The sequence below is a fragment of the Lycium barbarum genome, chromosome 9 (genome assembly GCF_019175385.1).
Source record: "Lycium barbarum isolate Lr01 chromosome 9, ASM1917538v2, whole genome shotgun sequence".
NCBI lineage: Eukaryota > Viridiplantae > Streptophyta > Magnoliopsida > Solanales > Solanaceae > Lycium > Lycium barbarum.
In genome coordinates, this window is record NC_083345.1 from 94414030 (window position 1) to 94428737 (window position 14708).

General features: G+C 38.5%; 1 protein-coding gene across 1 annotated transcript; it reads left to right on the forward strand.

Annotated features, from left to right (window-relative positions):
- Nucleotides 1-214: 214 nt before the first annotated feature.
- On the forward strand, nucleotides 215-1433 carry LOC132611191 (protein SRC2 homolog). The gene has a single exon (XM_060325605.1). The coding sequence runs from the start codon at nucleotides 305-307 to the stop codon at nucleotides 1130-1132; it is 828 nt and encodes a 275-aa protein (XP_060181588.1). The 5' UTR covers nucleotides 215-304; the 3' UTR covers nucleotides 1133-1433.
- The last annotated feature ends 13275 nt before the right edge of the window (nucleotides 1434-14708 follow it).

Consider the following 14708-nt stretch of genomic DNA (forward strand, 5'->3'; position numbering starts at 1 on the left):
TTTAAATAATGGATTATTTGTCTCAAAAAGCCTTAGATGATGTAGTTGAACAAAGAAAGGTTATTCTTCTAAACCGAGAAATAAGGGGGTAAGAGATAAAATATTTGTTAGTGGACTCTTGAGAACCTTCCTTTCTTCTCCTCCTTGAGCAGTTAAATTTGTGGTCTTCAGTTAAATGCTCCTGCTCACTCTTTTGCCTTTACCATCCAAAGAAGCAGTAATAAAATATTTCTCTCTTTGAATAACCATTCCTCCTTGAATCTCTTAAAGATATATCCAGTAATATATCTCAAGAGTTTCAATAATGGAATGGCGTCCATTTGATATCACTGTGCTCTCTGCAAACGACGTTAAAAATGTCAATCTTTATTACCCTATGGATGTCTATGTAGAAGTATCCATTTTTGGCTATGCCAAAAACAAAAAAAAGACATATGTGGACAAAAAAGGTGGCACTAGCCCCAGGTGGAATTACCCCATGAAATTTACCTTGGATGAGCCTTCACTTACTAAGCCCGATCTTTCCCTCTTTTTTCGCCTTAGATCAAATCGCTTCTTTGGCGATAAGGATATTGGCATTGTTACTATTCCAATCCAAGAACTCTTTACAGATTCCGGTTCTAACGACGATGGTAGTGTTGAGAGAGTTGTGGAGTATCAAGTCTTCACAGCTAGGACAAGGAAACCTAAAGGTACACTAAAGTTTGCCTACAAGTTTGGAAAGAAATTTGCTCATTCCCACCAACATATTAATGGGTATCCTACATTGCCAGCTGGCACGACTCAACACCAACATGTCACTGGCTATCCATCAACTCATTTGCCACCAGTTTGGTGTGGTACGTCATCTGCTGGGATGACGTACCACCAATATCAATATTCTCCTCCTGGATATGGTGGATACCCAGCCGCAATGCCACCAGCTGGGTATCCACCTGCTGGATATAATGATCAATATCATCAACCTCCACCAGGATATGGATATAATCCTCAAATGCAGCAACAAGTACAACAACAACCAAATAATAATAAGGGTAATAAGTTTGGAGTGATGGGAGTAGGATTGGGTTTGGGTGCAGGGCTAGTTGGTGGTGCATTGGTCGGACATGCGGTTTCAGATGCAATGGACTAAACAAGTCTCTACATTTTGGCTTTTGGGATAACTCATAATGGTGCATGTTTTCTCCTGTTACCTGAGATTGTGTTTCATATGGATCTACTATAAGAGAGGTATAGACAAAAAGATTATGTATTTGTCATTTCTTTTTTGTATTATGTGTATATTAAGCATTCTTTTCAATTTTCAAATTTTTAGTTAGAATCAGCAACATATGTTTTTGTTTCCTTAAAGAATTAATCTTAATTGTATCATTCTTATATTTTTTTTTCTTGAGTTGTTTTGGCATTGTGATTCTCTGTGTTTCTAGGATAAAAGAATTAGAGGAAAAGAATGGATGAAAGATAAATTCCTTCTGAAGTCGTGGAGAGAAAGATGTTTTCTCTGTTTATAGCAAGTCAAAGGGAATGATCTAAGTAGTAATCTATTTTTGTTGTGCCAGGGTTCTATAGAGTTTCTTGCATCTAGTGAAAATTGTTGGGACAATATTTGAATCTTAAGAATCTGTTATAGTAACTACAGTTTCTGGTCAGTTTCTGGTCACGTTAATTCTTGCACATGCATTCTGCCTACATTACTATAAGATCAATGCATACTTATTCTATAACTAATGGTTGGAGATATAAAACATACTACAGTGCTATTCAGGGGTGGCTCGACTATAAGGCCAATAAAGCAATCGCCCCATTTTTTTCTTAAATATGTATTTTATATATATAACTGTTGTCTCGACCAAACAAAGTTTTTCAAAAAAAATTAAAATTGAAAAAATCTTATTTAAGATCAACAATGTCTCAAGAGAGATTGAATGAATTAACTATATTATCAATTGAAAAGGAATTGTTAGAACAAATAGATTATAGAACAGTAATTAATGAATTCACATTTAAAAATGCTAGAAAAGTAGATTTTAAATAATAATATATATGAAGATCTTTCTTTTTTAAAAATATTAAGGCCTCTGTTACACCCCGGAAATTTCCCTTTAAGCGTACAGTGAATAGGCTAACAAGGATATAGTGTATACGATGTTGTGGAGACGAGTGGTAACGTTCATTTGATTGGTATCGAAGTGTTGAACAACTGGTAAGAAGGTCCCGTAAGGATCGGAGATTAAATGAAGAGACAACATAAGACTCAGTGAACTGGCGAATTATACGGTAGGTTATACGGACCGTATAATGGTTTTACGGCTGCATAATGAACCGTTAAAGTGTCACAGAAAGTAGTTGAAGAAAAGTGGGTTTTACGGTAGATTATACGGACCGTATAAAATTATACGGCCCGTCAAATGAACCGTCAAGTTGACACAGAAAGGGGTGATCACTGATTCAGTTTTATGGTCAATTATACGGACCGTATAATGGCATCGGGACTGGTTTTGTATTTATAAAAAAATATGATCCAAGTTCATTTTTATTATTTCTCCTTCTCACTACACTACCCAATCTCTCTCTAGAAACTTCCAAACACTTCCAAACCAAGAAGTCAAGTGAAAATGTAGATCAATAACACCCAAATTCATGAAATCAATAGTGTGAAACTCCTCATATTTCATCTAAGTCAAGGAATTCCAAAGAAGGTGGAACTAGGGTTTTGTCTAAGCGAAGTATTTCAACTCAAGACTTGTTCAACCATCATCCAAGGTAAGTTTCATGATCATTTCGTGTTGTTTAAGGTATTAGAAGGCTTAGATACTTGAAACGTAGAAGAACATAGAAAGTGGGTCATTACTGAGTGAATAGTGACATAATTGAATGATAGTGGAATTGGATCATGAAAGTTGACGAGTTATGATTATCAATACGTTATAATGATGTTTATATCATGAAACAAGTATTAAATGCGTGAAAACACAAAGATGATTTATAAGGAGAAATATGGGAAAATTGGAGGAAAATGGTGGATTTTGCTAAATATACATAAATGATTATTGTTGATTGTGATATTGTGAGTAGTATTGTGAATGTTGGGAGTTGTTATAGAACATGGGAAAAGTAGTATAAACAAAGGAAGTGCTGCCCAATTTTTCCTAGAATTAACGATACGCTCTTGTAGTCAATCAACTAATGTTAATTCGAATTCTCTCATGAAGGTAACAACGTGATATCGAAGGAGAACAAGTGAGCGATAGCTTAGTTAAACGGCCAAGGGATGTGAGGCTAGTCCTTTCCTTCTAATGGCATGAATCCTATAGTGTAAACTCCTTATCCTCTCCATGAGTTCCCATTTTCCGGAAATTTAAAAGCCTATATTCATAAATGTCTATATAAGATAAGAGATACGGTATGATGATGCTATAATGATAATGATGTTATTTATTGTCTACACTCACCTTATGTGCTAGTTCCTTCAAGGTGAGGCATAATGTCAGAGATTGCTCCATAATGGGATCGGGGGATCACGACCTTACGTCACCCCGATAGAGTAAAGCTGATCTTGAGCCTTATGCACGTACTATGATAAGATAAGCATATGATGATAAGCATATTACTATAAGTATTTTATGATAAGCATGACATGAGCATTTCACACCGTGCCTAGTTTGCCGGGTAGTCACCGCCAAGGCGGGCAGCTATACGGATACACCATGACCTTATGGCATGGGCAGACACCACTAGTGGCCAGCATGAGATGGTACCCCGGACGCGGGAGGCCTGGACGCGGGCTAATGTTATTGATTATCACACCGTTCCGACACGGACGGGCAGCTTGCATATTATGCATATATGACATGATGATGAGTATGAGTAAGACATCATGCATTACTTCCCTTATGATTGTCATTCAGATCCAGATGTTTCATATTGATGTTCTCATTATATTATTGACGTTTTTCTTCATTTTCCGGAGGTGCCTCTCATACTCAGTACAATATTCATACTGACGTCTGTTTTCTTTAGATGTTGTGTTCATGCCCACAGGTAGACATGGAGGTGAGCTTGGCCCAGATCCTCAGTAGTTGTTAGCTGATAGAGAGCACTCCATTGTCCGGAGGTACTGATGGTTATTCTTTTGGTACATATGCATATTTTGGGCACAATGGAGTCTTGTTCCGTCTATATATACAGTATGTCAGTAGGGGCTCGTAGATACGTAGTGTGGGTTAGATGGTCTCACAGGATGTTATCACAGATATATATATATATTATTTTGATGGCCGAGAGGCAAATGAATATAAAGTATTTACGTTTCTATACAAAATATGTTTTCTTATACTTTCATGTATAAAATTTGCAAAAAGAGCATTAAATGAGTAAGATAAGTAGTAGAGCGAGCGGTGCTCGGTAGCTAGCTCCGGGTACCCGTCGCGGCCCCTAGTTGGGGCGTGACAGAAGTGGTATCAGAGAAGTTCGTCCTAGGAAGTGTCTACGAGCCGTGTCTAGTAGAGTCTTGTTTATGGTGTGTTGCGCGCCACGCTAATAAACAAGAGGCTATATGGCATTTAGGAAAATGACCATCCTCCTTCTCATAAGATCGTGCGATAGAGCCATGCCTAAGATTACATCCTTCTCTAAAAGTGTGTTATGGTTTCAGAAAAATGCCGCCAAAGGGAAAAGCTACCGCCGCCTAGAAGGGAAAGGCTACGACAAAAAAGCAGGCAAAACGAGAGCTTCCGATGAATGTAGAGGATGGTGAATCGCAAAATGCGGCCGTGCCCGATGTAGAAGAGCAAGGAGGAGCCTCAGCTCCGATTCCTCCACCGGGTGCTTCGAGTCAACAAGTATCCGAGGCCATACATTTATTGACACAATTGGTTGCCGCTCAGGCACAACGACAGAATGCGGGCCCAAGTGATCGTTCAGCTAGTACGAGAGCCCGTGATTTTATCACCTTAAATCCCCCTGAATTCTTTGGGTCGAAGCCGGATGAAGATCCGCAAAACTTCATTGATGAAATGTTGAGGACATTAAAGATTATTCATGCCTCCGAGACCGAATCCGTGTAGTTGGCGTCTTATAGACTTCGCGATGTGGCGGTGTTAAGGTACAAAAATTGGATGGCATCAAGAGGAGAGAATGCACCACCTCCCGTTTGCCAAGAATTTGTGGATGCCTTTATTCGTCATTACTTGCCACCCGAGGTCCGCCGAGCTAGAGCGGACAGGTTCTTGAATTTAAAGCAAGGAAGCATGAGTGCCCGAGAGTACAATATGCAATTCAATTCTTTGGCTACGTATTCTCCAACTATGGTGGCCGACATGGGAGACCGGGTCTATAGATTTTTGAGCGGTCAGGGTTCGGATGCTTGTTATGCCTGCGGGCAAGTTGGTCACATGATGAGATACTGTCCTTCAGCGAGAGATAGGGCTGGGACTCAGCCTACAGGTTCAGCAGCGGGTTCTTCATCAGTACGCCCGACAACACTGATTCCCCAGACTTCAGCAGGTAGAGGTAGAGGCAGAGGGGGAGCATCTACTTCAGGTGTTGTCCAGCCCCGCGTATATGCCCTAGCTGGGCGACAGGATCTTGAGTCCTCCCCAGATGTTGTCACAGGTACATTGGCTATATTTTCCCGTGATGTATATGCTCTGATTAATCCGGGTTCTACTTTCTCATATATTACCCCGTATATTGCTGATCGTATTGGGGTGAGACCCGAGCCAATTAAACCTTTTGAGGTGTTCACTCCAATTGGTGATCCCGTAATAGCGAGACAAGTATATAAGAATTGTGTAGTTGTTATATGTGATCGTCAGACAAAAGCTGATTTAATTGAACTCGAGATGATAGATTTTGATGTAATTATGGGTATGGATTGGTTGGCATCGTGCTATGCTAATGTTTGTTGCCGGACAAAAGTAGTTCAATTCCAATTTCCGGGAGAGCCCGTACTTGAATGGCATCGGGACTGGTTTTGTATTTATAAAAAAATATGATCCAAGTTCATTTTTATTATTTATCCTTCTCACTACACGACCCAATCTCTCTCTAGAAACATCCAAACACTTCCAAACCAAGAAGTCAAGTGAAAATGTAGATCAATAACACCCAAATTCATGAAATCAAGAGTGTGAAACTCCTCATAGTTCATCTAAGTCAAGGAATTCCAAAGAAGGTGGAACTAGGGTTTTGTCTAAGCGAAGTATTTCAACTCAAGACTTGTTCAACCATCATCCAAGGTAATTTTCATGATCATTTCGTGTTGTTTAAGGTATTAGAAGGCTTAGATACTTGAAACGTAGAAGAACATAGAAAGTGGGTCATTACTGAGTGAATAGTGACATAATTGAATGATAGTGGAATTGGATCATGAAAGTTGAAGAGTTGTGATTATGAATACGTTATAATGATGTTTATATCATGAAACAAGTACTAAATGCGTGAAAACAGAAAGATGAGTTATAAGGAGAAATATGGGAAAATTAGAGGACAATGGTGGATTTTGCTAAATATACATAAATGATGATTGTTGATTGTGATACTGTGAGTAGTATTGTGAATGTTGGGAGTTGATATAGAACATGGGAAAAGTAGTATAAAAAAAGGAAGTGCTGCCCAATTTTTCCTAGAATTAACGATGCACTCTTGTAGTCAATCAACTAATGTTAATTCGAATTCTCTCATGAAGGTAACGACGTGATATCGAAGGAGAACAAGTGAGCGATAGCTTAGTTAAATGGCCAAGGTATGTGAGGCTAGTCCTTTCCTTCTAATGGCATGAATCCTATAGTGTAAACTCTTTATCCTCTCCATGAGTTCCCATTTTTCGGAAAGTTAAAAGCCTATATTCATAAATGTCTATATAAGATAAGAGATACGGTATGATGATGCCATAATGATAATGATGTTATTTATTTCCTACACTCACCTTATGTGCTAGTTCCTTCAAGGTGAGGAAGAATGTCAAAGATTGCTCCATAATGGGATCGGGGGATCACGACCTTACGTCACCCCGATAGAGTAAAGCTGATCTTGAGCCTTATGCTCGTACTATGATAAGATAAGCATATGATGATATGCATATTACTATAAGTATTTTATGATAAGCATGACATGAGCATTTCACACCGTGCCTAGTTGGCCGGGCAGTCACCGCCAAGGTGGGCAGCTATACGGATACACCATGACCTTTTGGCATGGGCAGACACCACTAGTGGACGGCATGAGATGGTACCCCGGACGCGGGAGGCCTGGACGCGGGCTAATGTTATTAATTATCACACCGTTCCGACATGGACGGGCAGCTTGCATATTATACATATATGACATGATGATAGGTATGAGTAAGACAGCATGTATTACTTCCCTTATGATTGTCATTCAGATCCAGATGTTTCATATTGATGTTCTCATTATATTATTGACATTTTTCTTCATTGTTTATACCTCTCATACTCAGTACAATATTCGTACTGACGTCCGTTTTCTTTGGACGCTGTGTTCATGCCCACAGGTAGACATGGAGGTGAGCTTGGCCCAGATCCTCAGTAGCTGTTAGCTGATAGAGAGCACTCCATTGTCTGGAGGTGCTGATGGTTATATTTTGGTACATATGCATATTTTTGGCACGACGGAGTCTTGTTCCGTCTATATATACAGTATGTCAGTAGGGGCTCGTAGATACGCAGTGTGCGTTAGATGGTCTCACAAGATGTTATCATATATATATATATATATATTATTTTGATGGCTGAGAGGCAAATGAATATAAAGCATTTACGTTTCTATACAAAATATGTTTTCTTATACTTTCATGCATAATATTTGCAAAAAGAGCATTAAATGAGTAAGATGAGTAGTAGGGCGAGCGGTGCTCGGTAGCTAGCTCCAGGTACCCGTCGCGGCCCCTAGTTGGGTCGTGACAGCCTCTCTCTGAAGTTTGACTTTAGGCCCCCAATGTTGTTGAGATGGCCCTGGTACTACCTAAATCATTTTAGTTAAGATTTAGCTTAATTCGGCGGAATTCTCTAAATCTAGACTTCATTTTTTTTGGCTAACAAGAATTTTCAGGTGAGCCTCTTGCTCCTAAGGTAGATGATTTACATTTAAAATTAAATTGATTAGATTATGTTACAAAAAATTGGAAAAAAAAAAGAAGAAGTCATAAGCTAGTGTCAAGTATACCATACCTATTAGTAGTAAGAGCTTAAGCAGTGGAATTACATTTGTTAAATAGAGGAATTGATAAGTGAGAGGGATAAAGCTAGGCCATGGAGATTTAGCAGTGTATGAGAAAGAAATGAAGGACGCGGGAAGAGAGAAGAAAACTTCTTCAGTAAGCATAAGCAGAAAAATATCTGTGCAAATTTGTACAACTCTAATCTAACTGTCACTACTTATAGTATGCTAACCAACCTTTCTAACTGACAAGTAACTAACTACCTTTAGCTTACTGATTACAATTAGATAGTTTAACCACTTTCTTAATGACAACTCACCCCCATCTTACTATCTTCAACACTCCCCCTCAAGCTGAGGGATGAAATACACTTCTCATTCCCAGCTAGCCTAACAAATGATCATGTTGTGATTTGCATAGTCATTTAGTGAGCAGATCATCTGGTTTATCTAGTTCCAATGTGTTGTGTTTGTATCTTGCCTTCTTGAATATTTTCCCTAACAAAATGACAGTCAATTTCAAAAGGGAAAAAAATCAAATTTACCCTGCAAGTATAGTTTATAGTTTAAATTTGCCCTCCGTCAAAGTTTGGGATCAAATTTACCCTCCCCATTAGGATACTTGATAAATTTACCCCTATATGGATGAAAGTGTGACTTGTCGGATCCACGTAGGATCCCATACCCAACTCAATTAACCTATAACCCGACCCGTTTCCATCCAATAAATATTCTTTCAACCCATTTCATTATACGAATAGCGATTAGGTTAAATCGGGGAGGGAGAAAAAGGCAAAGGACTGGACCAGTTCGCACTTTAACTACACAAGAAGAACATGAAAGTTACCCCACAAAAATAAGTTTGCAGCCTTTTTATTTACTTATATTGTTTTCCACAATAAAGAACCAAAGGAATGTAGGACTTGAGAACAACGCTAGCATACCAGCTTCTACCAGGCTAGAGTTCACATAATCTGTATCGTTTTCATTGGAATTCTTTGCCATGCTACCATTTCCATCCAATGATTAACTAAAAGTGCACGGTTTTCTCTGCCTTTTTCTCTCTCCCTTAGTCTAATCGCTATTTGTACCTTCTCTCTCTACAATGAAATAGGTTGAAAGAATATTTATGGTATGGGGAAACGGTCAGGTTATGGGTTAATTGAGTTGGGTATTGGATCCTAAGTGGATCCGACGTGGATCTAACGTGGCTATTATTTTTGTGTTGTGGAGTCCAAGTGTCATGACCCAACCAGAGAGCCACGACCGACACTCGGAGCTAAGCTATCGAGCATCTCTTAGCATACTTCTCATAATCATATCTAGGTGGACCACTAAAGATAACTCATAAATATCATAGTCTGTAAGGGCACGAATCCAAAAGATAAAAGTACATCTATATAAACATCATCAACTATGCCCATATGCGCAAGCCGACAAGGCTGCCAAAAATGATGTACAAAAATATGAACCGATGACGTTACAGAACATCTAGCTACATACATCTGTCTACGAGCCTCTACATGGAGTGCATAGAATCATAAGGACGGGACATGACCCCGCCATGCCTATGTATGTACAAAAGAATAGTACCAGCTGAACTGTAGCTCCAGAACAAATAGAGCGCTCCTGTGTAGTCGCTGATGAAGCAGCCTAGGGGTCTGGTCCGTCTCCCTGTCTACCTGTGGGCATGAACGCAGTATCCCCAAACAAAAAGACATCAGTACGAATAATTTACCGAGTATGTCAGGCATGAATAACAACATACGAAAAAGATATGGAAAATAACTTGAGATAAGAGAGATAACCTGTACATCTGAATGCCTCTTAAGGCAGATATCACACATGCTTAGCTTTTAAAAAAAAACATTTTCAATAAATACATAATATAACTGTTAGTGCTGCGGAACGTGTAGCCCAATCCACATATCATATCATCCCGCGTCTGGGGTAACATCATAATCTGCCCACTGCAGTGGTGTGCACATCTACGTGCCTGCCTGGCCAACTATAGTGCGATGCGGTGTGAGAAAATACATACATATATACAAAGCATACATGAGAGCCCAATAAAAGCTCTAAGTCTATCGGAGTGACGTAAGGTCGGTAAAACTCTAATTTCTATTATGGAACCACCATCATCGCTATATCTCACCTTGAAAGAACAATTATTATAAGATGAGATCAACAACAATGAATAAAACCAATAATCATGAAACAAGCTCAATAATATCATGAGAACATCAAGAACTATGAGCTTTGGTATCTTTAAAAATGGAATCATCCACATCATAAAGAACATTTATCAATAATATCATAAGAACCTTGAGAATCATGAATTTCTAGCATTTTTAGGAATAAGGATATTATGGATATCGTGTGTACGTTCACAACAAAGGAATCATGCCTTGAGGAAGAAAGGGCTAGCCTTAACATACCTCGTTGTCTAATTACTACTCCTTGCCTATCCTCCTGAGTTTTCCAATCTACATTCAAGATAATTCACACTAATTTTAAGTCGTTGAAGCGCTTACAAGATCAAACTAGACTATTAGGTGAGCTAATAAAATTTTAGCAGCATCTCCCCTCTATCGCTTACTTCCACCAAATTCCAAAACAACTCCCAAAGAACAATAACATCATCAACAATACCATAGCCAAGAGATTTATATTCAAATTGGACTCAAATCAATCCAAACTTCTTTTCATAATCAATCCATAACAACAACTTCAACACAGTCCCTTATACACTTGTATACAACACTTCCTCATCATCATTATTATCCCTCATAGCAAGATTATACTCATAACATACTAATAATTATAGCTCAAGTTAATTTACAACTCAAAATATCATCAAACTCATATTTAAACCTTTCCTCCAATTTCCACTCCTCAAATCTTAACATAATTACCAAATAAACTCATAAGCATGAGACTAAGATGAAATCTTACCTTAAAATTCAAGAACACTTCAATTCCAAGGTTACTTCACCTTAAGAAATACTCACCCAAGTATCTTCAAGAAGAGGAGACAAGTGTAGACCTCACATGGAAACCCTATGTTACACTTCGAAAATTTTCGCCTCATGTGCGATATTAGTAAACTAACATAAGCTCGGAGAGGTCATGGAACCCTTATAAGATTAATGAATACTCTTAACAAGTGTTAAGCAAGCGTCTAAAGGTTCCAAGATCAAGCAAAATGAAGAAAATAAGTTTGTCAAAAATTTGGAAAAAAAGTTGACAGAATTTTGGGTCACATTTGGAGGGGTATATCTCCTAGTATATTAGGAGTTTTAAGGTGGTTCAAAAGCCTAAAATGAAGCATGTCGAGTCTAGTTTCTAACGCAATAAACTGATCGTCGGTACGACATCGGAGTAGAGAATTATAGATGTTACAATTTAGGCTGACATATCAGAAACACGCGCTAAAGTAACCGACGTGCTACAGTAGCTCCGCTTCTACAGTAACTGCTACAGTCCGAACCGACTTTATCCATCTAAAAAAGGGTCAAAACCCCATTTCAGATCTAAAGGCTCAGCAACATATAGGGTCATTTTGGTCATAAAATTGAGGGATTTGAGTGACTTTAGCTAATCAAGGCTCGGGTGGTGCATAGTTATGACTATAGCATTGTTTTGCGGTGGAATTTGGCGTGGATTCAAGGTGAACATCGGAGATATTGCTGTTTTAATAAGACAAAGGTATGAATCTTTCCTGATTAATGTTGCCTTAGGTTTATTTACGAAGGTAGAGCGATTAAATGAGCGTATGGTTAATTTATCGGTTAAGAAATTGGAGAAACATCATATGAGATGTCTTATGGAGTATGTTGATGTTAGTGATGATGTTTTTGATGTTGGTATTGTTGTTGTTGCTGTTGGTTGTTGGTAATTGCGATTTCGGGCAAGGGATATAAACAGGGGAGATGCTGCCGAAATTTAGGCAGATTCTAGAAAGAGTTAGTTTGAGTGATTAAGACAGGCCTATGAAGATAAGTCTAACAATAGTATAAATTTTCTTTAATATAGATTTACAAGCCTGGGAGGCCAAACGTTGAGTAGTTAAAGTTAAGGCGACCAAAAAGGTATGTTAAGGCTTTCCCTTTCTTTCTTTTTTGCATGATCCTATGATATGTGAGAACAACAAGTAAACGAGCTTCCATATTACTGTACTCTTAGAAGCACTGGGTGCAGTTCAGTCTTTCATGTTCCTGTACCTCTCTTATGATTGGCCCTTCTGTTCATGGGTCCTGAGTTTTGTATCATGATTATGTTAGTTCACATTTATGTGTTGCATTCATTTACATATATGCATATTAACCCGTGACCAGATGGCATTATATACGCGTATATTATATGTATGTGGGGTATGGGGAAAGGGCGAGGCGTTATATACACATTACCACATGATCATCTGGTGCACAGTGATGATGATTATCATGCCCGAAGGGGCCTATATGATATAAGGATCGGGCCATACGTTCCTCGTCACTATGACCTATGCATATCATACGCCTTCAGAGGCATCTTCAGTAACCAAAGATATACAGATATGCTCAGATAGTCAAACATATAGATGCATTCATACAGATGTATTCCGTCAGTCAGTTTAGCTTATGATTTTCAGATTTTCTTCATGACTCCTATGTGTATGTTACTTTTCTGCCTTACCTACTCAACAAATTATCCGCACTGACTCCCCTATTGTTCGGGGGGCTGCGTTCATGCCCACAGGTTTAGATAGCCAGGAAGATAGATCACATCCTTAGGTTGCTTCTTCAGCTGGATAGCGGAGCACTCCTCTTTTGTTGGAGTTGCCGTGTAGGACGGATATATGTTTTGATATATATGGGTAGGGCAGGGGCCCTGTCCCGTCCATAGCATGTCCAGTATGTCAATAGAGGCTCATAGACACTTATATTCAGTCAGATAGTGTGGCTCGCTCAGCACATATTTGGTTACATAGTTTTATCGGGTAGCCTTGTCAGTTTGTACCCCGGTTCAATTTAGTGATGCATGTATATATATATTTTGAGGGTTGTGACCCTCCAGTTTATGATATCTATCAGTCAACAGATCATGTTATGAGCGCCCTCAGATAGCCCAGAATGAGCATAAGCAGGTTTGTTATGTATGTTTTGTGGCATCTTGGAGGTCAGATTCTAGGTGTTCATCATAGCCCTCCGGTTGGGCTGTGACAAACGTTGTATCAGAGCATTTCATCCTAGGGTTGTCTATGAGCCGTATCCAGCAGAGTCTTGTTGTTACACCCCGTATCTTCGAAGAAGCACTTATCAAATTTGAAACATAAGTACGTTGAGTTATGGTTAAGTAAAACTACCTTAGAATATAAGTAGCAAACATTATTAAGTATATTTAATGAGTGAAGGATGTATATAAGGTATACCTGAAGGTTTTATAAGGAAATGAGTGGAAGAAATGGAGTAGTACAACTTTGGAGAAAGGATGGGTAAAATTTCGTGTGAAAATTTTGGTCCAAATTGAGGGAAAAATATCTCTTAGCATATGAAGTGTTTTGAAGTGACACAAAATCCTAAAATGAAGTTCATCGAGTCTGGTTTCCAACGCAAAAAACTTCTCATTGATAGGACATCGCAGTAGAGAATTATGGACGTTACAAGTTCGGCTGACAGAGCAGAAATGCGTGCTACAGTGACCCCGCCCGAATTTCAACCTTATAAAAGTGGAAAAACCCCATTTTTTTCACCAAAAAAATATATTTTGGAGCAGCAACACAAAGGGCAATTGTGTCATAAAACAATTGAGGGTTTGAAGTGATTTTGGTTAATCGAGGCCCGGATAACACATGGTTGTGATTCTAGTATTGTTTTACAGTGGATTTTAGCGTGGATTCAAGTGCATATCGAAGATATTGCTGTTTTAACAAGAATAAGGTATGAATCTCTTTCTATTTACGTCAATACGGGTTTATTCTCGGAGACAAAGTCGTTAAATAATTGTATAGTAAGTTGGTTAGTTATGGAAGTTGGAAAACAGTGTGTGGGCTATTTTATGGCACATGTTGGTGTTGAAAGTGATTTTGTTAATGTTGGTATTGATGTTGTTGTTGTTGTTGGTTGCTGAATTACGATTTTGGGCTAGGCATATAAACAGAGGAGATACTGCCGAAATTTCGGCATATTCTAGAAAGATTTATTGGAAGGCCTAGGATAAGCATAAAACAATGGACCTAATTATAGCATGAATGGTCTTATATGTAGATTGCAAGACCAGAAATAGGTGGAAGAGCCGAGACGTGAATTTTCAGGTATGTTAAGGCTAGTCCCTTTCTTTCAAAAGGCATGATTCCTATGTTATGATTCCATAAATGTTTCCATAACGTCCTTATTTCCCAAAAGTTAGAAGTTCATGATTCCCAAAGTTCTTATATTTCTAAAGATAGATGTTCCCTATGATGAACATGATGATGATGATTTTAATTCTAGAAATTCCGAAGCTATGATTTGATGGCATTATGAGATTATTAAGCCATTCTATGAATC

Excerpts from the sequence above, each read along its gene's own strand:
- LOC132611191 (XM_060325605.1), top strand. The coding sequence starts at position 305 with ATGGAATGGCGTCCATTTGATATCACTGTGCTCTCTGCAAACGACGTT.